At 48.4% G+C, this 25,820-nt stretch overlaps 1 protein-coding gene across 16 annotated transcripts in view; it reads left to right on the top strand.

Annotated features, from left to right (window-relative positions):
- Positions 1-25,820, top strand: part of AFDN (afadin, adherens junction formation factor) — a 122,591-nt gene that overhangs the window by 53,623 nt on the left and 43,148 nt on the right. For 9 of the 16 annotated variants that reach the window (XM_074367967.1, XM_074367961.1, XM_074367958.1 and 6 more), the window contains exons 9-19: positions 6,003-6,097; positions 6,896-7,158; positions 13,566-13,635; positions 17,123-17,241; positions 19,889-19,950; positions 20,057-20,262; positions 22,168-22,188; positions 22,919-23,064; positions 23,383-23,477; positions 23,873-24,138; positions 25,460-25,603. In XM_074367967.1, the coding sequence (XP_074224068.1) occupies positions 6,003-6,097; positions 6,896-7,158; positions 13,566-13,635; positions 17,123-17,241; positions 19,889-19,950; positions 20,057-20,262; positions 22,168-22,188; positions 22,919-23,064; positions 23,383-23,477; positions 23,873-24,138; positions 25,460-25,603 (1,487 nt within the window). The remainder of the gene's footprint in view (positions 1-6,002; positions 6,098-6,895; positions 7,159-13,565; positions 13,636-17,122; positions 17,242-19,888; positions 19,951-20,056; positions 20,263-22,167; positions 22,189-22,918; positions 23,065-23,382; positions 23,478-23,872; positions 24,139-25,459; positions 25,604-25,820) is intronic. The other 7 variants (XM_074367964.1, XM_074367973.1, XM_074367971.1 and 4 more) reach the window with 2 other exon arrangements.

Below are 25,820 nucleotides of genomic sequence, written 5' to 3'. Positions count from 1 at the left end.
CTTTGTGAGGGAAATGTTAGTGCTGCTTTGTCTCTCAGTTCTCTGGCTGAACATTTGAGCTTCTGGTTCCTCCCTGTGGTTTGGAGACCTGTCTGGAGAAGTGTGTGTGTCTTGTGTGTGTGTGTGTGTGTGATGTGAGGATCGGAGCTTGGTTACCTGAGGCAGTGAATGGCACCTGCAAGATGGCATTTGTTTTTGAACTTTAAATTTTTTAGGATCTTTGGGCATTGGGTCTGTCCTTGAAAATTTCGCATTACATACTAGAGACTAATGATTGTTTTCTCCCAAACAGAAATCTTTGAAGGTAGGAGTGTTGGCCCAGAGAGAACTGATCGGTAGCAGCTGACATAGACTGATTTTCAAGTGAATAGTGGAACGTTGATTTGAGTGGGTAGCAGAGGCATTCACTGAACGTTTATTTGACAGGCATTCACTGGACGCTTACTGTGTGTCAGACACTGCCCTGGGGCCTGGGGAGAATGCCAGCATCGTGGCCCAGTCCCCGACTGTGGGGGCTGGCGTCCTGGTGAGATGCACTCTCTGCGTACTTGTGGGCTCCTCAGTAACCAGGTGCACAGACGCTTTTGTAGGAGTAGGAGGGTGCTGGATCCTGGACACACTGTGGCCGTATATTGCTGTCACCAGACACTGGCCACAGTGGCACCACGTGCTCCTGGACATGTTCCCTCCTTCGTGGCGTTGGGCCGCCTTAGTCAGCTTTTCCCACCTGCTGCCTCCCACTTTGCAGTAGGTACAAGGTGAAAAGTTTGCTCCTGCCTCTGTGTGTTCACACACTGAGAGGTATGCAGAGAGCGATGTGACAGGCGCTGGTGGCACCCTAGGTCTGCCTTCCCCCCCGAGGGCCGAGGGCCGCCCCCAGGGGAGCCGTGCCCTTCACGGAGGCCTGTGGTTCCGCTCTGCCGCCATCTCTGAGGGGGCGAGCCCGCCTGCCTGCCCGAGGGTTTTCTCACACCAAAGCCCTTCTCTTCACCAGGTCACGCTGTCTTCTCAAGCTGTCGTTGTGTTAATGGAGCACAGTCAGCGTGCTGGATGAAACTGACTTGTTTTCCCTTTGCAAGAAACCAGCATTCTTAAATGTTGACTGGTTACGAATGAGTGCTGTACTTGCAATGGGCACGCTGTCAGCCATGCATGCGCCCTCAAGGTGGGGTTGAGGTCCTGTGGTCATTTGTGAGGTTTTTGAGGTGTGGGTGGATGCTTCCACTTGTGTTTTGGAGGAACGGGGGTAAGAAGTCACATTACTCTTTGCTCTGGATTTGACTGTGTCTTTCAGTGGAAGGAGTGGGTGGGCGTCTTCCTGACGACTTACTGACTGTTGCTCTCCTGCCTCTTGGTGACTCACCTGTTGTCTAAGCCTTTCCCTTAGCAGTCTGCCCTGGATTCTAGAGCACGCCCTGCCTGGAGCTCCCAGCTCTGAAGGCTGAGGGCTGAACTCTCCTGCTCCTCCTCTGAGAGTGGTCTCACTGCAGCTCACCCTCTCCTGTCTCTCTGCTCCTTCCCTCTTCCACGGGCTCTGCACGGCCTCTGTCCTGCCGGTGCTGCCTTCACCTGGGTCCTGTGCATGTGCTTCAGCCCCAGGGAGAAGGAGCCACTTTGCCTACTACAGCTATCACGCGCACGAAGGTAATGCTACGCTTCATACTACTCTCTTGACTAGCACACTGACAGCCTCCTGGGAAAGTGGTGTTAACTGCCTGCTTGCTCTGTGTGTTAGTTTTGAATTGGTGTAAATGACTTACCTTCAGAAATGTAAAGCACCATCATTCTGTCTGTATCTGATAATTGCTCCATATCCAGAATTCATTTCATTTAATAGAAGAAATTTCTGTTAGCAGTTTAATTTCATTTTGCAGTAATGTCCAGTTCTGCTATTCAGGACAAGTCTTAAGTGAGAAATTGAACTAAATAAGGAAGAAAGCTGTTTGCCTATCCTTCAGCCCCCCAAAAATTAGGAAGTGGGGGCGAGAAGGGGGAGGGGGAAGCAGGGGCAGGGAAAGAGTCAGACCAGGAGAGACCAAGCCAAGCGCACAGGTGCTGGTTTGCCCCCCGCCATGCAGCCGGTGGGGAGCGGGCAGCCCACGGCACAGGTGGCTGGCCCAGTGGTCCTTGGAGGCTGAAGAGGAAGAGAATCCACCATCCACTTGGCGTCAGTCCTGTGTGTCATTTTTTTGTAGGGAGCCAGCTTCCACCATGACCAGGTTTGGGGTGTTCCTTGGGGTTCTCCTGATTGAAGTTCGTTTCTTATTATTTAGCAAAGCTGTACTTTCCTACCTAGAATTTGTTTCTCAAATTTTGTACATCAGTCTGTCATCTTAAATAGTACACAGAAATATTTCTTTTTTGTCTGTTTTTATATTTTAAATGCTGTTCTTTTACCTGTAAAATGTGACAGTCAAACACTTTCTCATGTGTATTTACTCACCGTTCAGCATCTTATACCAATTTGTTGCATTTTCTCCAAACTGATCATACAAGTTTTCATTGGCTATTAACCAGTTAACTTTGGAGTTTTGGTTTTGTGTTCTTTTTTTAAAAAATAGGAACAAGTGATATTTATTACCTATTTTGATATAATGCATAGAGTCTAAGACATGTTTCTCTTGTTATTTTATTCTTGAAAAGGATTCTTTAATGTTTCCATGTGTTTGTTAATTTTATACTGTGAAATCATGAAACAATAGAAAAATGCATTTCCTTTTTTATCTGGTATGTACCAAAAATACACATAGTAGAGTCATCAGCTTTACCACCGTGTTCTTGGTTGCTACACCGGTCCTATCTGAGGAGCGGTGGCTCCCCCCAGTAGAGTTAGTGAGAGCACGTCCCACGGCTCAGTGTCCTGACGGCGTCCTAACTGTCGTGTGGGGCCTGAACCGTGAGCCCTGTGCGGGGGGTGCACGCTCCCTTTCTCGCTGGTGAGCCCTGGCGTCCTGCGCGGCGCCTGGGATGAGGAGGCCCCGGCCGGCTTCCGGACATGGCGAGCCCCCGCCTCCCTCCCCAGGTGAAGTGGCCGAGAGGGCGCTGGAGCCCGGGGTCCGGCTGGCCTCCCGGGGGCTCACCTGGGGGCAGAGCTGGGTGTGTGGCCTTGTTGGAGGGAAATAACTCAGTGCCTTTCGGGGCATCTCAGCTGTGTTCAGGTTGAAATTGAGGCTGTGAAAGAGCACTTTCTCTCAGAAACGAGCAGACGAGCCAGGTGCAGAGCAGGGCGGACAGGAGGGCGGGGTGACGACCGCGCTGGCAAGTGGATGCGAGGTAAACTTGGGTTCCAGGTGGAACCCCGGTTTTTTAGTGTCAGTCTGCCCCAGGCGTTGGGGATCTGACTGTCGTGTATTTCGCTAGGTAGCCCTGAGTAGCGTGCTGACGCTTGTGCAAGGAAGGGAGGAAGAGGGCCATGCGTGTGCGTTGCTGGGTTGTATACCTGTGAATTGGGTGTTGGAGACTTGCTTCCCGAGAGCAGGACAGGCAGGAAGGGGCGGGGGCGTTTCCCTGTATCCTTCTTGTGCCTTTGGAATTTTGAACCACATGAATATACTGCATATTTCTAAGATAGAATTTTAAAAAGACTAAACTGCTGGCAGCAGGACTGCCGTGTGTGGCGGGGTTGCCTCGGAGGATTCTCGCTGCTCTCAGAGGGCTCTGGGCAGAAGTGGCGTGGTTGTGGAGTAGGAGAAGATTCTGCATGTTTGTTACTGCCTGTGGGGTGGTGCCTGTGAGGGCCCTGTGCTGCTTTTAACGAGGAGGGGGACACGGACCCTCCAAGGAGAAAGTTATCAGTAGCTGATTACTGCGTCTCTGTTTCCCCCACCGTCCCCAAGCTCCCTTTCCTTTGCTGCGTCCCGTGGCCGCCGCTCCGGGTGTTCAGCATCTGTGCCTGCAGAGGCTCCGCGTCTGTGGTCTGTCGTTACTGTGATGCAGCAGGGACAGGGGACTGGGAGAGCTCACTTCCGATCCGTCCGCTGTAGACTCCTCATGGTGAGGTGGTGAGAAGGGGGCTTGAGAGTTTGTGTCCCCCTTTTTATGTTTCTTAATCTGTGGATGGACATGTTGATGTAGAAAAGTATGTAGTATCCATTTGTGGGCTCTCACAGTACCCTCCAGAAGCCTTCAAAATTCAGAAGAATATTAATGTAAATTTTCCTTTCACCCCTAAACAGGCATATTTTTCATGTTGTTCTGTTTTTTAAACTTTGTAATTGAAACATTGGTTCTTGATCACTTATTTGCATCCTTTGCTTTCTTTATAATTCGTTTGTGTAATTCTGTGACTGTGTTGCGTTATTGTGCCTTCTTCATTTTTAGTTAATAATTATTCACTGTTAATACATTAAATCTTATTGAATGCACATTGTGGACCAGACAGTGTACCGAGTGCCAGGTATAAAGAGATTGTCTTAAAAACCTAGCCAGCTGTGTGTGCAGAGCTGGGGGAGGCGGGAAGGTAGTAGACACCATCGTCAGACCTGGCCAGTGGAGTTCAGATGAAGCAGTTCTTGGGGCCGTGGAGACCAGGCCTGCCAGCTAGGGCCGCCTACAGAGCTCAGGCAGGCAGCACGGTGAGCGCTCCGGGGGGCCTGGGCCCAGCAGGTCTGGGAGGGAGCTTGCCACGTTCAGGGAGAGCCCCAGGTGGCTGATGCCTCATTTTGGATCTGTGCTCAGAGGTGAAAGAAAGCTGTTTAAGCAGTGCTTCGGCTGCCGCAGTGCGGCCAGGCTGTCCTCGGGCCTGTGACGCACGCAGACCCACGCGGAGCCGGGCTCGGGGTGTGTTGGTCGTGGTGTCTCTTTAATGTTGCTTCAGCCTCATCTGACCTTCACCCAGGTCTCACAGAAGTCTGAAGTGTTCCAGAAATGGAAACTTTTGTCATTGGCGTGTTGTTTTGTGTACTCTGCAGTTAGCACACTTGTGCGGAACTTGCACGTTCCTGGCGTCCTTTGTGAGTTCAGACCACACCACCAACATTTTAGCAGCGCAGGCCCTGGGTCCACTCTGGTGTTTGACCCTTGAAGCTCTCCCTGCTTACGTTCCTGGTCCAAGGACTGAGGTTTTAACCGGCAACTCAGGCGTGGGTAAGGCGGGAGCTGCAGGGCCTGGACCCAGCGCGGCCGGCTGCCAGGCCCTGAGGTCATGTCCTGATGCGCTGGTTCTGGGGCTGTCTCCTCACTTGTGAACAGCTCTGAGATCAGAGTAAGCCTGCCGCTACTGTCCTTCTCGCTCAGACAGGTGCGGCAGGTGCAGAGAGGATGAGCACGTCTGGGTGTAAACAGGCAGGGGTCTCGGCAGAGAAGTTCCTGCGCAGGGAGTTGGGACGTCTCAGCAGTCCTCAGAGTGGGACGTGACACAGAGATAAAGCCCAGGCGCTCTGCCTTCAGCCCAGGTGCACTCCTCAGCACTGCAACGGCGGTTCTTGCAGGAACTTAGAGCCAGTGGGGGGCATCAGGTCCACAGGGGACACGTGCTTGGGCCTCGTTCCTAGGGGCTTGGCCCAGGACGCCTGGAGTGAGCCGTGAGGCTGTGCATTTAGACACCTCCACGGGCGAGCCCGCTGCGCCTCTCGGCCCGCACGCGCCTCTGCCCTTGCGTGCCGGGTTCATGGCAGGGACGGCCTGGTCTGCAAGGAGCGTCCGCGTGTGTTTGATGACCTTCGTTTGCTAGTGGAATTGCTCCTTAGAGTCACTAACACAAATCCAGGACTGTGTGGCGGAGGACAGTTTTTTGTGTGTGACAAAATGTTGGTATGAATGACGGTGCTAGTACCCTAAATTATACTAAACAGAGCTGATATGTTTATGATTTAACTTGAGTTTTCTGTATCCAGTTAGTTAAACTGTATGATATGAATTTGAGGATTTCTTTGAAAAGAAATCCTGAGAATGGAAAACTGGTGTCGTTTCAAAGATAACCTTTTGTTTGCTTGTTTGTTTCAAATAACACGACGGGAGCCTTAGACCTTCCCGGTGAAGCTCTGTTCCTTCTCTCCTCTCAGACGGTTCCGACTCCAGAGATAAGCCAAAGCTCTACCGCCTTCAGCTGAGTGTCACCGAGGTGGGGACAGAGAAGCTGGAAGACAGCTGCATCCAGGTGCGCGCTCCCGCCGCGGCCTGAGCTCCGCCTGTGCCTCTTCCACTTCAGTGGGCAGCCGTGGGGGTTGCCACGGGGATGTTTACCCCCCCCCCCCCACACAGACCTGATTTACTCTGGTCCCTCTTCCTTGTCCAGTGTGAGGGGAGTGGGCAGAGTTTCTGTCCCCCCTCTGCCTCCAGAGTCCTGAGACTGCTTTTCTCCTTCGAGATGAAGGGTGATGACCTTGTGAAAGTGCCTGTGAGTGGGGCCGGCACAGGCAGGCAGTGAGTTACTGTGTAGGCGCTGGGGACCAGCCGGAAACAGGCTCACATGGTCTCGAGGACGGCTGGGCTCCTCCCTTCACTGGGCTCAGCCGGGCAGACCTCACCTTCCCCACATGCTTGCTCATTCCTCGCTGTGGAATTTGGGGTCGGACTGTTAATGTTATTTTCAGTTCTGACATCCCTCCCCTCTTAGCACAGCAGCAAAGCAGGCAAATAGCAATTTGGGACCCTAATGACCTGCATAGATTTATCCATTAACTATTTAATAAATGTTCAAGATGACCATATGCTTTTTAATGCGGGGTTACAGTAACCTTAAATCAAGTTACTGGATGCTAAGAATCGCATGTTCTGTTATTTGGACAGTGCTTACTTACATTTTTGCTGGTAGGGGAAATTCACTTAAAGCACCGAAATCCAGAGTTCCTTACGCGGTATTTATCATAAAAGGGGAACTCACGGTCTTCAAATTCAGGTTTTAAGTGCTGTGTTTTTGATGATGGGAGTTCCTTTGACTTTCTTTTATTTTCAGTTGTTTGGTTCAGGAATTCAGCCCCATCACTGTGACCTCACGAACATGGATGGAGTTGTCACCGTCACGCCCAGAAGCATGGATGCCGAGACCTATGTGGAGGGGCAGCGCATCTCGGAGACGACCGTGCTGCAGAGCGGGATGAAGGTGCAGTTTGGGACATCACACGTCTTCAAGTTCGTGGACCCCAGCCAGGACCACGCGCTTGCGAAGAGGTCTGTGGACGGAGGCCTGGCGGTGAAGGGCCCCAGACACAAGCCTGGGTGAGCAGTGTGCCTCAGCCTCAGGAATTTTAGAGAGTTTTGATCTTGCTTAGAGTGATATGAATTAGGCATAGATTATGTGTTTATTTGGTTGTTATTTTAATTTTTAAACATTCGCAAGTTGTGGCTTGTGGTTCAGGCTCTTGCTGATTTGGGGCTGGTTTCAGAGAGAAGAAAAGAAAGGTAGTTGACTTTGTCTTAAAATTGGAAGTTGTGTCTGATTTTTGAATTTTTTAAAATTTTGTTTTTTCAGCTGATACTTTAATACTTAATTTGTTCTTTTGTGAAGAATTATGGTGTTCTATGTTGTAACCTTACATAACAGATTTTTTATTGTTTATTTTTTTTGCTACGAGTATGAAGCATACTAAGTTCTAAAGGATCCAGGATGTTTTGGCTCCACCTAGTGCCTTTCTGAGGACTTGCAGCGTGGGCCTGGAAAATGAAAGTCCTTGCTGTCTGGCAAAACTTTGTGGGGGAGGAAGTAAGACCTCATTTTTGGCAATAGTTTTTTTGTTTTTTTTTTTTTTAAGAATATGCCGCTTAGTTACTTTACTGCGCATTTTGCAGGTGGATGGACCATGGATCTTGGGAAACAGGTGCTGTACCTTTTCCTCTGTTTAAAGCACAGATAAAAACGGCGTGGTGGTGTCCATGACCTGCCTTTGCTTAGTGATCAGAGCTTGTGCTCTGGGTCAGGTGTGAGTTTTTGTACTTGCTCACATTGGTCTTTGGTCCATTTATCGGCCTTGTGATGCTCCCTGATTGTTGCTGGTGGGTCCCTGATGAGCTCTGCCTCTTTTTTCATTCTTTGTCCATTTTGAATCCTGGCGAAGGGTAAAAGGCAGTAAGTGCTAGTGCTAGACCGCACGTCCTTCTCCAGGGTGAACACTGTGGACGCCCTTGCGTGTTCCCGTGGGCTGATTGCGCTCTGGACGTGTTGTGGGCCGCCCGAGACCTGTCCCTGGCCCCTCACCTGCAGCACCGAGGTTCAGCTAACGACCACACCTCTTCGTTCCCAGAGAAGACGAGCACCTGCCTTTCTCTTAAGGAAATCCCTTTCTTCCTGACTCTGTTTCCAGCTTTAATCTGCATGTGGGATAAACTCAGATTTCCATTCTGTGTCTGGAAGGACCAGTTTTGTAATAGTCCTTTCTTAAGGTTGTATTTATTCGTCAGCCGTCTCCCCCTTCCCTTTCTGCAGGCCCTCTTCTTCAGCTGATGGCACGCTCAAGTGATTTCCACTTGATCCTCAGCTTTCCTTCACCCCATTTCTTCCTCTCAGCACCAGACACCTTGACGATGTGCAGGTTGCCTACTTGACATCCTCACTGTGCTGATTCCTGGGATGTTTTGCCGCCCGCGGCAGTTTGTTTGCTGTGCTCCCAGCCGCCCTCCAGCCGTGCTGCGACCGCTGCCTCCTCCGTGCACTTGTGCTTCACATCTGAGTTATGTGTCGTGTCTGTTTGACGGTGTTGATTAGCACGGTGCTGTCCAGCCCTCTTGCTGTGTGTAAATACGGTTCCACAGACGATCTCTGTCCCAGGAGTACAGCCAGTCCTTCAGTTTTGTTCGCTGATGTTTTTCAGTGTGAGACCATCAACCTCCTACTGGGCTGTTTTGTTTGTTTGTTTGTTTCCCTGAATGGTTCCTGCCTTGGAGGCCTGCGGTTATCGGTCCTAATCATACCTCTGGCCAGAAGCAGAGATCGTACAGAATATGGCCAACATCTCATTGAGGTAGTGCTGTGAAACTTAATTTTTATTTTAATCTTGTCTGTTTCCTGCAAAACTAGTGAAAGCTGCTCAGCAGGTGGATATACCAGCACTTACGTGTGCATTCGTAGGTCAGAAAGGAGTTTATAAACATTAACGTTGTTCTAATGTCAAACTATTACTCAAATTTCTAGGTGGGTAATTTAGGTATTTTTTTTCCACACGTGTGTGTGTAACTTAGTTGGGAGATGATTGATTTATAACGTGATCCTAGTTTAGATGTACAGCATAATGATCCAGTGTTTGTATGTGTTGTCATTGTAAGTCTAGTTGACATCCATTATCATACATGCTTACAAGAGCTTTTCTTTTTGTGATGAGAACTTTTAAGATTTACTCTCTAAGCAACTTTCAGGTGTGTAGTCTAGGACTGCTAACTAGTCACCGTGCTGAACAGCACCTCCCCTGACTTCATCATTTTACTACTGGAAATGTGTACTTTTAGATTCATGTCTCTCCCCACGCTATCCCCCCCCCCGCCCCCACCTTGGTGTAACTGTCGCTCTGTATCTGTGAGCTTGCTTTTTTGTTGTTGTTTTCATATTGCACATATAAGTGAGATCATATGGTATTTGTCTTTGTCTGACTTATTTCACTGAGCATAATGCCCTCAAGGTCCGTCCATGTTGTCACAAATGGCAAGATTCTCTTCTTTTTTATGACTGAATAATATTCCATTGTGTGTATGTACGTATGTGTACACACACACACACACACAAACACACACACTGTGTTTTCTTTATCCATTCTTCTGTCAGTGGACACTTAGGTGTTTCTGTACCTTGGCAGTTGTGAGCAGTGGTGTAGTGAATGTAGGGGGTGCAGAGTTAGTGTTCTTGTTTTCTTTGGATAAATACCCATAAGTGGGGTTTCTGGATCATACGGCTGATCTTATTTCTTGAGTTTTTGATGACAGCCATTCTAATAGGTGTGAGGTGACAGCTCATTATGGCTTTGATCTGCATTTCCCTTGTAAGTGGTGTTGAGCATTTTTTCATGTACTTGTTGGTCACCTGTATTTTTTTGGAAAAATGTCTACTCAGATCCTCTGCCCATTTTTTTAATTAGATTTTTTTTTTTTTGCTATTGAGTTGTATGAGTTCTTTATATAATTCGCATATTAACCCCTTAGCAGATGTATGATTTTCGAATATTTTCTCCCACTCCATGCAGTGCTTCTACATTTTGTTACCGGTTCCCTTTGCTGAGCAGAAATTTTTAGTTTGATGTTTTCCCATTTGTTTATTTTTGCTTTTCTTGCCTTTGTTGTTTTGTCAGATCCAAAAGCTCATCACCAAGACTAGTGTCAAGGAACTTGACTGCCTGTGGCTTCTTCTAGGAGTTGGTGGTCTCAGGTCTTATGTTCAAGTATTGAATCATTTTGAGTTTATCTGGGGTGTGGTTTAGGAAGGTGCAGTCTCATTCTCCTGGTGTGGCTTTCCAGTTTTCCCGGCACTGCTGAATGAAGAGACCGTCTCTGGAAGAGACTGTGCTGTGCACTCCTTGTCATGCATTCTTGGCTCCTTTGTCATAAATTTATCAGCCATGTAAGTGTGGGTCTCTGTCTGTGCTCTCTGTTCTGTTCCATTGACCTGTGTATCTGTTTTTATACCATTACCATTCTGTTCTGATCACTGTAGCTTTGTAATAGAGTTTAAAATCAGGGAGTGTGCTGCCACCAGCTTCGTTCTTTCTCAAGATTGCTTTCACTGTTGGGGTCTTTCATGGTTCCATACAAATCCTAGGATTGTCTTTTCTGTTTCTGTGAAAAATGCTGTTGGAATTTTGACAGGAGTTGCATTGACTCGACAGATTGCCATGTGTAGTGTGGACGTTTTAATATTCATTCTTCCAGTTCGTGAGCACAGAACATCAATTGTCTTCCTTTTATTTGTGTCCTCGGCAAGGTTTTTGGTCACTGCTTAGAGTTCTCAGCGTGCTGGTCTTTCGCCTCCTTGGTTCAACTCATTTTTAGGATTTTATTCTTGTTGATGCAGTTGTAAATGGGATTGTTTTCTTAATCGCTGATATTTTGTTACTAGTGTATAGGAACAGCACATTTTTGTATATTGATTTTGAATCCTGCAAGCTAATTAGTTTATTTCTAACTTAATTTTGGTGGAGTCTTTAGGGTTTTCTATATATAATATGTCATCTGCAAATAGTGACAATTTTACTTCTTTTCAATTTGGATGCTTTTTAGCTTTTTCTTGCCTAATTGCTCTGGCTTTGTTGGATAAAAGTGGTGAGAGCGGGGATCCTTGTCTTGTTCCTGATATTAAAGGAAATGCTTCCAGTTTTCACTGTGGAGCATGTGTGTTATGTGTGGGTTTGTCATGTATGCCCTTTATTGTGTTGAGGAGTGCTTCCTCTGTACCTGCCGTCGGGAGTTTTTATCACACGTGGGTGTGAATTTTGTCGAAGTTTGCTCCGCGTGTGTTGAGGTGATGGTGTGATTTTTCCTTCCTTTTTGTTAGTGTGCTGTGCCGCGTGAGTGATACGTGCATGTTGAACCCCTGTGCATCCCGGGAGCAGGTCACCCTTGATCGTGGTGATGATCTTCCAGGGTGTTGTTAAATTGAGTCTGCTAACGCTTGGCTGAGATTTTTGCATCTGTTTTCAACAGGAATGTTGGTTTGTAATTTTCTTTCCTCGTGGTGTCCTTGTTCGGCTTTGGCATCAGGGTGATGCTGGTCTGTAAGATGAGCTTGTAAGTGTCCCCCTGCTTCTGTTTTTAGGAGAGTTGAGGATTGGTGTTAACCTTTAAGTGTTCAGTCGAGTTCACTGGTGAAGCCATCTGGTCCTGGACTTCTATGTGTTGGGAGGGTTTTGATTCTGGATTTAATCTCCTTACTAGTGATTGGTCTTTTCAGTTTCCTGTTTCCTCATGATTGCAGGCTTAGAAGATCGTATGTTTCTAGGAATTTGTCCCTTTCTTCGAGGCTGTCCAGTTAGTTCCATACAATTGTTCGTAACAGTGCGTTACGATCCTTTGTATTTCTGGTGTTGGTTGTCATGTCTCCTTCATTTCCAATTTTGTTTATTTCAGTCCTCTCTTTTTTTTCTTGGTCAGTCTAGCTGAAGGTTTGTTTTGCTTATCTTAAGAACCAGTTCTCAGTTTTATTGGTCTTTCCTGTTGTCTTTGTAGTCTCTGTTTCATTTATTTACGCTCTCATCTTTGTCATTTCCTTCCTTCTAGTAACTTTGGGCTTCATTTGTTCTTATTCTGGTTCCTTGGGGGATGCGTGACGTGTATTCCTACCTGCAGATTTTAGGGTCTCTGTCTTCAGAGCCTCAGTGGTGGCATCCTGGCATGGGGTGCGTTTGATACCGACAGCCAGCGTGGGATGTTAGGGACTTCTGATGATGCACCGATTGCTCGCACAGTCCTCCCACCTGCCCCCCGCGCACCCACGCCAAGTGCCGTCACGCTCTCAGGGTGAGCTGCTTACGCTCACAGTCGTGTCACCAGAGTCCTGAGTAAAGTCCCTTTGTAATCGTTCACACATCCAGGATGCGGTGCAGATGGACCCGTGTTAAACTCAAAGGTTTGGTAGCTTTAGCTAAAAAAAATAAAGAGGCTTGTGTGGTGTTAAGTGAATTTGTTACTGTGGGGTGGTACCTGCAGATGGAGTCAGGATGGCTTCGGCTGTGTTCCTGAGCATCTGTGCGAGCAAGCCCGGGACGGCACGGGTCAAACTTGTGCACAGCTTTGACAGGCGACAGGGAGCTGACCTGTCGTGTTTCTTGTTTTCCTTACCAGAGACGGAGTTTCTGAACTGAGTTTCCCATTCAAACCAGTGGTAACCAGCAGAGCATTTTCTGTGCTTTTTGAATATCTTGGTGACAGAGAGAATTAAGTGTTTAGTTTCAGAAAACTGTGTAATGTATTGCTTGAGGTCGTGTCCAGAGTGCTGACAATAGTAGCATTTAGTACAAGCTTTTATTTTCTCAAAAGTTACTCTTGTCAAGCATGCTTTTAGTTTGTATTACAGGATGATTTTATTTTCGTAGTAATGGGGCAGAGGAAGTAATGCTTTTCTAATTTGAAAAATTGTTTTGAACTTCAGTATCACTTCTTGGTTTCATTCTATAGACTAGGCTTAAATAGAAGTTTTAAGTTACTGTAATGCTTTGAAATTAGATGATATATTATTGTTCAAACATCATAAGAAGGGAGATTTTTATTCTTTTTGATTATCTTGTGCAGAAGCCCAGGGGATTTAGGCAGTATCTCACCTGCTGGTGTTGGGGGGTGTTCAGGGCTCTCCCCCGTTGGCCGGGCCTCTGGGCGCCTTGGCCATCTGCACTTTGTTAATGGGCCATTTGCCGCCCAGAGGGACTTCTGTGATGAAACAGCTTTCTTTTCTTTTATTTCTTTCAATTTTTTTGTTATTAAAGTGCAGTTTTCAAAAATACGATCTTGAGAATTTTCAGTATACATTGGTAAGAAAAGTTCATAAAGTTACGATAATTTTTTAATTCTGAGCTCATATTCTGACAGTGATTTCTTGACAGTCCTCGGAAGTTGGGATTTTTGGCCAACTGTTCCTTCTGTGTCATTAAGAAGAGACTACCTCTTATCATCTGAGAGTTCTGAGTCACGTGTATTTCTCTTTTTTATCTCAACAGAGTTATTCAGGAGACCACCTTTGACGTAGGAGGAGACGCTCACAGTGGAGCGGCACTGCCGACAAGCAAGGTGGGTGGCCGCCCGTCACCTGACGGGACTGTGTCTGCTTGACGTCCTAGGCCGTCGCCGACGAGTGCCTAGTAATGGGCTCGTAGACTGTGGTGCAGACTCTGACGTCCTGCGTGTGGGCTGTCCTGACCTCTCGTGTCATCTCTTAGGGATGCATGAAAGACAGCAGACTGTCTTTTCCTCTAAGGCCAGGGAAATTTCTTTCTCTTCCAAGCAGTGTGTCATAGGTTTGTCCCTGATGTGATCAGCCTTTGGGGTCAGGTGACCTCCAGAGACAGTGGATTCCCGCTCTCGTGACCTTGACTTAGGTGCCAACTCCCCTTCAGTTCACCTGCCTGGGCCCCGCTTCCACGGTTAGCCCTTCGCTCTCGCACAGTTTCCTTCTGTCCTCGGCTTGTCCTCGGTTATCTGTTGCTGAGTGGCAGACCACCCCTAAACTGTGTGGACTAAAAGCGCAGTCATTTTGTTTCTTTATAGTCGTGCAGTGTGGTTTGGACTCACCTGGGCAGCCTCTTCACTGGTCTTGCTGGTGGTTACTCGTGTGGCTGCATTCGGCTAGTGGGTTAGCTGCTGGCCAGGCTGTGCTGGGTTGTAGGGACAGCCGGGCCTCCATTTCCTCGTCTCTCTTCATGGGGGCAGCCAGACGTCTTGGTGCCTCCCAGGAAGCGCGGAGTGTCCAGGCCTTGTTACGGCGTGACTCTGGAACCGGCGCAGCATTGACTCCTCCTCCTCCCCCTGGTGCAGGCGGAGCGCAGGCCCAGCCAGGTTTGGGGCCAGAGCGTGTGAGCGGGTCACGGAGGCTGCCGGGCCGTCTCGCAGCACCAGGACCTGCCTTTCAGCCTCTGCTGGTCCCTCAGCGGCTGGTCCCTGCGTGGCTTCTTGCAGAGATAATCTGCAGTTGCCGTGGCCACTGCCTGCCCTCCGTCTTCTCGCTCGGATCCCAGTTGGCTCCTGCTGTTCGTAGGGACTGGGCCTGTCATGGCACAGATGCCCGGCTGCCAGGCCCTGCATGGTCTGTCTCCCGGGGCCCTCCGGCCCACCGGGTGCACGTCCTCCCTCCGCCCCCAGGGTCTCCTGCTGTTCTCACCTCGGGGCTCATTCCCCTCAGCCTGCGTGGTGGGTGTCTCCCCTCTACCTCTGCCTGACGTCTGAAATGGGGCCATGGTCTCAGACCTCAGGCCGTCTCTTCTATTGTTACGTCCCCAGGTGATCTGTCGCCGGTGCCTTAGTCACAGCGCCTCCATGTTAGTAACTCCTGTCTCCCCCCCGCCTTCTCAGACTCCAGAGCTTGCTGGGCATCCTGGGGCCATCCAGCACGTGTCAAGTGTAACACTCTTCTTTCCCTGACGCACCCCCATCTCAGGACCAGATACCCCATCCTCAGTGTCGCCTGCAGAAATCTGCCACAGCCTCTGCATCCAGCTGTTGGCACGTCCTGTTGGCTCTGCTCTGACGTGGCCCGCAGCGCCGTCTTTCTCTGTCTCTCCGCCGGGAGAGGCTGCTCAGGCCGCGGTCGGCACGTGGCAGGGGTGCCTTCGAGCCTGCTGGGTAGCAGCCCCGCTCCCGCTCCTCCCCGGCCCACCGTTCTCCTCCCGCAGCCAGACCGGGGCTTTAAAAGTGTAAACTAGACTTCGTTACCACCCTCACACAGACATCACACATCTTCACGCTCTTACACAAGGTGTGTGCTGCCACGGCCCCGTGACCGCATGCCAGCCATGCTGGCTTCTGTTCCCTGAACACCCACCCTTCTCTCTCCCCCGCCGAAGGCCTGAGTGGGTTCGCCCGTCCTAGGGTGCCCTTTCTGCCGGTTTTCACACAGCTAACCCCTCTGACTCCAACTCCTTGAAGAAGTCTTTCCTGAGCATCCCGGCACTAGTACAACACCTCATTTTAAATTCTTTGTGCAGCCCTAAATGCCATGCCACGTGTGTCTGGTTTGTTGATTGACTGTAGGAGGTGAGCTCCGCGGAGGTGGGGCTCTTCCGTGTGTGGCTGCTGCGGTGCTCGTGGTGCTTAGGGGAGTGCCAGACACGCAGACGTCTCAAGGAAGGGCTACTGAGTAATTTCACGAGTAAGTACTCTCGGAACCAAGTAGAGTCATCTTTATAAAGCATGTCGTTTCTTATAAAAATGCATAGCCAATGTAGAAAATTCGGTAAATTGAGAAAAATTATTCAGAATGAAAATACTCTATCTCTGATTTATGGCTGGCTTTTGGTGGCGTTTTGATAGATCCTTTTCTGAGCTCTTTGTGCATGTGTGTGTTCATATATTTAACATCATAAACCTCTTTTACACACAGATACACACACACCTTTCCGTCCTGCTTCCTTCAGATGTTGTTTTGTGAGAATTTGTTTCAAAAGTCATTTGAAAACGGCTAAAATTACTTTGTTAGTTTATAAATACATCATAATGTATTTACCTGTTGCCTTACTGTTACTCATTTATACCAGGTTTTCGCAGTCTAAACACTGCCATCCACTGCAGTTTTATTTCTGTAAGTGTGTCTTAGTGAAGGAACTGTTGTGTACATACATTAATGAGCACAGTTTTCATGACACTTCATACTGAAGAACATTTTAAACAAAGTAATGAAAACTGGTTTCCTGAGCCTGGTGAACGTACAGCAGGCGTAGCGCGGCCATCGCAGCCCCGCAGCACGGAAACACGGCGTTGACAGCGCGTGGAAAGCGGGCTTCCAAGGCGAGCTGTGCGGGCCGCTCGCGGGCGATGCGGGAAGCGGGGACGCTGCACCGCGCTGCTCAGGTTGCCGGGTGGGGGTTTGTGTGCTGCTCCGTGCTCGGCGTCTGCGGTAAGGGACGGAATAGGAGACCTTACGTAATTCTTTTGCTGCAGTGGAAGTTTTACATACATTTATTGATTCTGTTGTGATTTTCTTAATACAGGTCATTCATCCCTCTGTCTGCCTCAGGCTGGTTAGCAATGTGCGCTGTTTGGAGGGACTGAAGTGCACGAGATAGGGTTGCTATTCAGGTGTTTTTCCCTGTGTTGATTAAGGGCAAGAAATCAGCCAGTTTCTCCACTGAATTCTTCACTAGGTTTTGAGCTAAAATGAGTGAATTTTAAATTCTTTCTTAAAACTAACAAGTAAAAAGAGACCTGACTCTCGGTACTGTGCACATTGTCCCTCAGGTCTGTCCTGACCTAGGGGACCTGGGGAGTGAAGCCCCTGTTACTGTGTCCTTCCTGGAGACCCTGCGTGTCTGTGGCTCAGAGCCAGGTGCTTGCTCTCTGAGAGGGAAAGTGGCTGTACGCCCTGTCATTCTCTCAGGGACAGTGTGCTCGCGGGCACATGCCGTGGACGTGACGTCCCCGGCACTGCCCGTCCCCCCACCCCGAGGTCCCCTCTCCGCCCCTGCCGGGCGGCCGCGCAGCACACCTTCCCCAGCCCCTGCGGCGTGGAGTGTGCAGCCCGGTGTCTCGTGTCGTCTCTCAACGCCTTGTGTTTCCCTGTGCCCAGAGCACCGCCAGGCTGGACAGCGACAGGGTGCCGTCTGCCACCAGCACCGCTGAGCGAGGGATGGTGAAGCCGATGGTCCGAGTGGAGCAGCAGCAGGACTACCGCCGGCAGGACAGCAGGTGGGCAGTGCACGCCAAGTGACGAGGCAGCGGGCCGCGCCCGGGGAGGCTCGGAACGCGAGCGGGGGTTTTGAGAGTGTCTCCTTTTCGTGTTACTGAATTGAAAAAAAATGCTTCATCAGCACGGGTATCCGTTACTCACTCGTCTGCCCCGGTGTTAGCCTGCTAGAGCACGTGTCTGTTTTAAATGTGCTACTTTGCAAAACCGGGAGACAGGGGGCTTTATGGCATTGTGATACTTGGTAATTTTTATGTTTAGTTAAGACTAGTCATTTTAGCCAGTTCGCGTGACTAAAAATACACAAAGCCAAAGGTGACGCGGAAGTGGTGTGTTGAAGACCCAGCCGCATCCTCCCGTGTCCTGGGCTCTGGCGCGGGCCCTGTGCACAGGCGGCCACGAGGCGTTTCTTCTGCTGACGTTGTTCTTGCCTGGTTGTTTTGAACAGAGAACTTAGGCCTTTTTCTATTTCCTTTCCTTAAGATTTTTAAATACATGTCACCTTAATAAGTCAGCATTCCACTTCCTTGAGACGTCTAGTTTCGTGTGAGTGTTGGAAAGCACGGCCCGTCCGCCAGGCCCGGCGGTGAAGCCCGGGCGCTGCTGTGCTAGCCCGCCAGGCGCCGGCGCCCCGCTCGGGAGGCAGCAGCGGGGGCAGTCGTGTGCGTCGTGTGCCCCGCTGGTCGGTGCGGGCTGAAGCGCTTGTCTTGGGGTGCTGTTGAGATTTTTGAGGAGGTCCCCTGACTTCCCTTTTGCAGGCCCACTGACTGAGACATTCACAGGGGCAGGTGCCTTACCAGCTCAGTGACAAGTGCGTGACAGAGTCTTAAATTCTCTGTCTCGCAGCAGAGGGCACTGCACATCATAAGATTTTAATATCATTCAGCACAGTAATTAAGTCTGTAGATTCATATGGGAATCTCACATTTTTACCTTGTTTTTGTTCTGGGCTTTTTGGTTATTATTCAATATTTTGTTGGCTGTGTGAAACTGTTCTAGATATAATAATAAAATAGCCTACTTTGTCCATATTTGTTTTTGATAATGTATTCTAGAATAAGATGTTCAGAATGGTAGGCTAGCATTGTGAGGTGCACCTCTGTTTATTTACAAGGTGATGAGGAGGTGCGCGTGGTGGTCCATCAGAGCTGAGCCTGCGCTCATCTCGGTAAGCAAGTGATCAAGGTAGGGGAGAGGAAGATGGCGAGGACGATGCTTTCAGGATGCACAGAATTAGTAAGAGTGTAAGTTAGTAAGTAAATGTAGTATGTCAGCAGAATAGCCACATGATGGTTGATTGTGTGTCAGAAGTTATTTTATCCCTGTGAGCATGTATTTCATTGATTTTTTTGCAAGGTCATATTCTTTTGTTCTGCCAGGACTTATTAAAGTATTATTTGGACTATAATTCTGTCTTGCTTTGTTGCTTCTAAGACAGTGGTGGAAAGAGGTGACTCTCCCTGTTTTCAGTCTTTGCTCTCTCCCATGCGTGCAGTATGTTAGGATGAACTGTTCTGAAGTGGAATAGTCTTAAAAGTCCAAGTGGCTTAAATGAGTGATTAAACACTAATTTTTATCAAGGAAAAGTATCTTTGATGGGAATGATTTTTAAATTACCACTAACACATTTTAAAATGTTTTCAATGACAATTTAAATTCCTTATTTTTATTAATAGTTATTTTAAGTGATGAAGCATAAAAATTGTTAAATTCATCCAGGTTTATGTTATGGATATTAAATTGAGAGTAACTGCTTATCTGCAATGTTAGATTCTATAAACATGGCAGTATAAGAGAGATGCCAAAATAATTGAGCTTTTAAATTATATTCTGTTTCTAAGAGCATTTTTATAACTAAGTTGTTGAGTTAAATTCAAATTAACAAATCATAGAGTGGGTAGTAAACTTTGAAGCATATAATTACATGAGAAGAAGATTTTTGTTTTTACTTTTGATGTTTATAATAGTTTGAATTACCTCCCACTGTATTTTCTCCTTCTCTTTTTGTGCACCGAGTAGAGGGTGGGGCAAGAGGATCCTTGTTGTTGGGAAGGAATTACCATAGGCCCCAGTCTGTGACTGAACCTGCAATGCCCATGTCAGCCCTCCTGTGGCATGCCTCACTGTGCACGTTGAGAACGACTGACACTGAGCGGCTGAGGGGCCTTGGGGATCGCCTGTCTAACCTTTGTTGGGAGAGAAAGACGATGTCTAGCTCTTAGGGAAGTTTTCTTCTTCGTTGTAAGAGCTCAGGTTCAAGCTCAGCGTGGGTTAGACTTTCCTCGTGTCTCCTCGCAGTGTCTTTTCAGTGTCACTTGAGCCATCGCTGCAGCAGGTGCCCTGCAGCCTCGTCCCTACAGTCGACACAAAGTCTTCATCAATAATACAGAAACGTGGTCAGATCTGTTCTCTTGACAGAAGCAGGTGCTTCAAGGAACTGACCTCTCTGAGGAGCTGGGATGTGATCACTCCCCGTACACTCACCTAAATGTTTGAATAGGTTACACGTGAAAACGAGTGATTGGGCTGTTTACTATTTGAAAACACTCTGTGGACATTTACAAAACGGTTGCAGAAATCTGCACTGGCTGTCGGGGTGGTGTTGGCTTCGAGACCTGATCTGAGGAGGTGGCACCTTTCCTCTTGCAGAACTCAGGATGCTGCTGGGCCTGAGCTGACCCTGCCTGCAAGCATTGAATTCAGGGAAAGCTGTGAGTAGTTTCAAAGGCCTTTGCTAGTGAGTTATTCCCTGCTCTGTGTTTCTCCATCTGATTTTCGTGGGGCTTTTTGTTCTTTTTTTCCAAAATCTTTTCACAGCTGAGGATTCATTTTTATCCGCCATCATAAGTTACACAAACAGCTCAACGGTGCACTTTAAGTTGTCGCCCACGTATGTGCTGTACATGGCGTGTCGGCACGTGCTGTCCAGCCCGTACAGACCTGATGTCAGCCCCGCAGAGCGCACGCACAAGGTGATCGCCATCGTCAACAAGATGGTGAGCATGATGGAAGGAGTGATCCAGGTGAGCCCTGGCCTGTGGCTGCGCAGCCCGGTGTCCGTAGTTGTGGCCTTTAAGTCAGTTAGGTCAGTATAACGTTTCAGACGTGGCTACATGTTGACTTTTTCTTAAGAACTTTTTCTAAAACAAAAGTCATGTAAGTAGTATTTAAAATTGTGTAGCTTTGGAAGTTGAAAAGAAATGTAAACTTTCTTCTGTGTCTTTCCTGTAAAGTTTAGAATAAGGGAGAGAAACTGTGTGCGTGGTCACAGTGATCACGAAAAAGGCCCCTGAAGTCACAGTCGCTGTGAGAAGCTGTTGAGGATTAGAAAATAATACTTTGTTGAGGTGAAATTCACATGACATAGAGTCAGCCGTTTGACAGTGACTGATCCCGTGGCGTTCAGTGCATTCACAGTGCTGTGCAGCAACCCTGTCTGAGCTCCACCTGTACCAATGCCCCCATCGCTGCGGAGTAAAGCCCTGCACCCAGTAAGCAGCTCCTCTCCATCGCCCCTTCCCCCAGTCCCTGACCACCACCACCTGAGAATTTTTTAGTGGTTATAAAACCCCTTTTATAATGCATCTGCTCAGATGTTGGTGGTTACTATCTGGGTTTCGATGGTGCTTGGGGAGGTGTGATGGGCATCATGGCATTTCTCACAATGAAAATCAAGGTCAAATTCTTTTATAAAGCTGTTTTGAAAATTTCACAAAGTAAGGACATTCTCTCGGTAGAATGGGTTGCTTTTCTTTAGGACTATCTGTCTGTAGTTGATAAAATTAGCATAACACTTTTCCAAACTTGTAGGTAATTTGGAGATTTAATCTTTAAAATTCTTCACAGTAAATTTGCAGGTGTTTTAAAAAGTTTTCCTGAATCACCTGTCAACGCTGTTTACTACTCAGCTATGAAATTCTAGTTAAGTAACATGATTAGATGGTTTAGTTGTTTTTCTCTTGTCACCATAGCTTGAGGTAAATTACTCTTTTAATTTTAACTGTTTTAAAAGACCGTAATTTCCCAAGAAATGTTTGTTCGCGTGGTTAGCATCTGAGTTTGATGGGGGTTCTGATTCTTTTACCCAAGTGAGGAAACAGATAGAAAGGAAAGGTGTTTTATTTAGGCACCACTTTGTCCCTCTTTTACTATGTTATGGGCAGATGTAGGTTTCCTTCTCTGTTGTCACCCGGAGCCAGGGTCTGTCCCCCCTCAGCTTGATCTCCTTACAGAGCTCTCGTCGTCAAGCTGCTCCGGGTGGACTTTGCTCACTGAACTGCACCGGGCCGTGAGATCGCCACCGTCAAGACAAGCCTTTCAGATTTGGGTTCAGTGTGTAGTTGGAGGAATCTGGATTTTTAGAAAAAATTGTGGCACAATTAAAGTTCTTCAACTTGCAGAAACCTCCCTTTAAAAACCAATGTAGTCCTCCTTAGGATAGGTGTACGCTTTTTAACACATTTTTAAATTTCCTTATTTTTATTGTTTCTGTTGGTCTTTCCTATCGCGCTCATTCTCGTTAATTAATCCAAGGAAATAGATTCTCACCTTCAGTACCTTTAAGTCGTCAAACACACAGCATCGTTAAGAGATGTTGAGAAGTCCTTTCTTTGTAAAAGCAGGCTCCAGTGACTTTAAGGAGATCAGTATATTCGCGTGTTTGTTGTAACATCTTCTTTATGGATAAGCTCTAGGCGTCCACTTAGTGACCGTGTCACGTTAAGAACAGGAAACTGGTCCTTAAGTCACAGACTTGCAGAGCTGCTTCAGCACCACGAGTGAGCGTGTCACGTGGGGGTAATGCAACCCAGTGTCGCACCTTCATGTCATGACTTCATGTTAGTGTTTTGTTTTTTTTAACTGTCATGATTGTTTACGAGTTTCTTTCTCTTGTTCTGCTTGGTTTCCCCTCGTCCGTTTCTCCCCAGGAAGTAGACCAGGTGGATCAGGTAGGACCTGCTGCCGGGAGCCCATCCTGGCTGTGCTGGCTTAGCTGAGTTTCTCATGCTGCTTCCATGTCAAAACAGCCCTGCAGCAATGGACTGAGCGGTTCATAACACCCATTCGGCAGCTGAAACATGCAGTACTAAACCCTTGTTTGACTGTGCACCCTTATCGGCATCTCATAACTTTGCTTAACGCACTTCAGTGTGGACATGAAATGACAGAAGTTCTGTTTCCTCTCCTGTTGTTTATCCTTGGTTCCTACTCTGGATCTCATCTGAGGTTGCCTGGCTGCACACGTGGTCGGGAGATAGCGCGATAGATCAGTGCTTGATACCAAGTTGCTTGGCGTCCAAGCCAGTGGCTGTGGGTATCAGGGTGGTTGTGGGTAACCATGGATATGTGTGTGTACACTTCACAGATTACCAGATAATGCACAGTCTCCAATTTGGTGTTGTATTATTTGATGTCTCCTTTCTGCACCGATTCCATAAATTGTAGCTCAGGGGACCGTGTGTCTCTACACGAACGCTAAGAAGTGGCAATGGTTATTTACTTTCCATTGCTGTGGAGGTGCCCAAATTCCTTTGCAAATATCTGGTATCTGTGGTAAATACCTTGGTGAAAATGGGAAGGTACTGGTCTATCTTCAGCAGCTTTTCAAGAACATTCCTTTTTATTTTTATGATTTTTGTTTGTCCTCTGGTTGCTGATTGAAACGTGTTCTGTCCACAGAAACAGAAGAATATTGCAGGGGCACTTGCCTTCTGGATGGCCAACGCATCTGAGCTGCTCAACTTCATTAAGCAGGACCGAGATCTTAGTCGGGTCACGTTGGATGCCCAGGATGTTCTAGCGCACTTGGTTCAGATGGCGTTTAAGTAAGGCACAGGTTTTGGAGATGATGCTGTCCTATAAAGATTTCAGTCATGTGTTTTCCTGTTATATTTTCAAAACTGAATGTTTTTGTCCAGCATAATTGGAGATGGATATCAAGAAGCATAAATAACTATATGCAAAATTGATCAACCAGCTGTGTTTCAAGAACCCTAAGAGTACAACTATTTACGTACATTTTTCACATGGCAGATACTTCTGAGCAGTACACATTGTGACACCTGCCCGTACAAACGTGCCGTTGTGTCTGGCTACGGCAGGGTGTCAGGCTGAGAGTGTGAAAGCTGTGCGTGTGTTTGCAGGTACCTGGTTCACTGCCTTCAGTCGGAGCTGAACAATTACATGCCAGCCTTTCTGGATGACCCCGAGGAGAGCGGCCTGCAGAGACCGAAGATAGGTTAGGGCTGGCTTCTGCCCCTTCACCCCTCCTTCCCTCCTCCTCCTCGTTGGACTTCATTTTAATGTTTGCTGTCTGTGAGAGGGAGGTACTTTAAAAATAAACGTGATACCCTGTTGGATTTGGCCTTCTATAAAGTAATGAATTTTAACTACCGTCCGTTTTGTTCAAGAGCGGTTCTCATGTTGGCGTGTCACGCTGTAGCACTTGCCCACACGCCAGCGAGGGTGAACCTCGGGCGGCATGGTTAGCTACCGCCTGTGTGCGCTTTGAGCCCGCGCCACTGTTCCCTAGAGTGAGTTGTATTTTGAAAGTGGCTGAGCAGATGGTAGCCAGGTTGGCTGCCAGCTGAGACGAGCCCACAGTGATGCTGGGTGCCCTGTCCTCCCGCACAGATGACGTCCTCCACACGCTCACGGGAGCCATGTCCCTGCTGCGGCGCTGCAGGGTCAACGCCGCGCTGACCATCCAGCTCTTCTCGCAGCTCTTCCACTTCATCAACATGTGGCTGTTCAACAGACTGGTGACGGACCCCGAGTCGGGGCTGTGCTCCCACTACTGGGGCGCCATTATCCGCCAGCAGCTGGGGCATGTGGAGGCCTGGGCGGAGAAGCAGGGCCTGGAGCTGGCGGCCGACTGCCACCTCAGCAGGATCGTGCAGGTGGGTGGTCCCGGCCATGCTGCCCCTCTGCCCGCGGACGTCACCGTAACTGTCTCCGATTCCATCCTGGGTGAGGACCTGGGGTCGGCAGAGCCTCGGCACTTCCTTCCGGGGTCTCCATGTGCACAAGCGAGTTGGTTTGTTTGCCTGGAACTCTAGAACAAAGCACAACAGATTTGATGGTTAAAACAACAGATTTGTGGTCTCGCCTTCTGGAGGCCAGAGGTCTGAGTCAGGGTGCGGGCGGGTTGCTTCCTCCGGGGGTTGTGGGGGGGTCGGTCCCCTCAGCGTCTGGTCTGCTGCCAGGCTTGTGGGCACGTCACCCCGTCTGCGCCTCCACGTTCATGGTGAACGTCAGTGTCCAAATGTCCTTGATTCCTCTGTCAAGGGCCTGTGTCCAAGTCAGGTCACATTCTGAGGTTGTAGGGCTAGCACTTCACCATGTGGGGTTTGGAGGACGCAGTGCAGCCTGTAACAGGTGGTGATCGGTGAGTAAATACTTTAAAGAGCTTTTAAATTTGAGCTCAGTAAGGTGTACGTTGTAAAGCCCCATACTGAAAGCTAAGTCCCTTGTAGAAGCGGGTGGTGATTAACTCTCATGCAGAGGCAGGTAAGCACAGAGCAAAGCCTGTGGTAGGCACAGGGACAGAGAGCGGAGTCCAAGCCCCCGGCTCCGGAAAGCTGTCAGCCCACGAAGGGTAGCAGGGGAAGAAGAGAGGGACCGGGGACCGCAGAGCAGCCGCGCCCTGACAGCTCCCCCAGCTCTGGGGCTCCCTGGGTGTCCCGGGCCTGGGGGCTGGCGCTCTGCCAGCGAGCAGCGAGCGCCTGCAGCCTCGTAATCCGGGGCGGTTTTTTTCTTGCTACTATAGTGTTTAATTTTGTATTTTTTTCTCAATTGCTTGAAGAGATTTAGTGTAGAAAGAGGTTTCTGCCCTCTTGCCGTGATGGAGTCAGCTGGTTACTAAAAAGGTCATCATAGGGAAACTTACTCAGACACCAGTAATTGGAAATCCGAGTGGTTATGTGAATGTTTGACGTTTCTGAGCCTTTTTAAATGCTTTATGAACATAAATTATTGAGTCTCATTACACATACGTATCTTAGTAAAATGAAGAGGTCATCTGAAAGCCTTTACTAGACAGTGTTTTGAGTTCAGTTTAATGTACATAGCTAATGTTAATGGAAGTGTATTTCCTTAAAAACATCCTGCATTTCAAAATCAAATTAGCAAGTTGTTGCAGCTTTGCAGATGTTAGTGAGCGCGAGTGTTTGTCAGATGCTTTTAGATCGTGGCGTTCACGCCGCTTATTCCTTTAAACAGGCCACCACCTTGCTCACGATGGACAAGTACGCAGCTGACGACATTCCCAGCATCAACAGCACCTGCTTCAAGCTGAACTCCCTGCAGCTCCAGGCCTTGCTGCAGAACTACCACTGCGCGCCCGACGAGCCCTTCGTCCCCACGGTGAGTGGGAGGCGCCGCGTCTCCTTCCAGCGTGGGCCGTGTTTGCACAGGGGGTCTGGGTGAAAAGAAAAAGGAAAACTTCTCTACTCTGTTACCTCCTTTTTTAAATAAGATAATTCATTTAATCATCGTACGAGGACAGTTTTGCTGTTGGTATCTGTATGCGCTAGGGTTCAGTGCAGGAAGTAGAAGCGACATCAGCATCTTGAGTAGAAAG

The sequence above is a fragment of the Camelus bactrianus genome, chromosome 8 (genome assembly GCF_048773025.1).
Source record: "Camelus bactrianus isolate YW-2024 breed Bactrian camel chromosome 8, ASM4877302v1, whole genome shotgun sequence".
NCBI classification, from domain to species: Eukaryota; Metazoa; Chordata; class Mammalia; order Artiodactyla; family Camelidae; genus Camelus; species Camelus bactrianus.
This window is presented reverse-complemented; position numbering and strand designations above follow the sequence as displayed.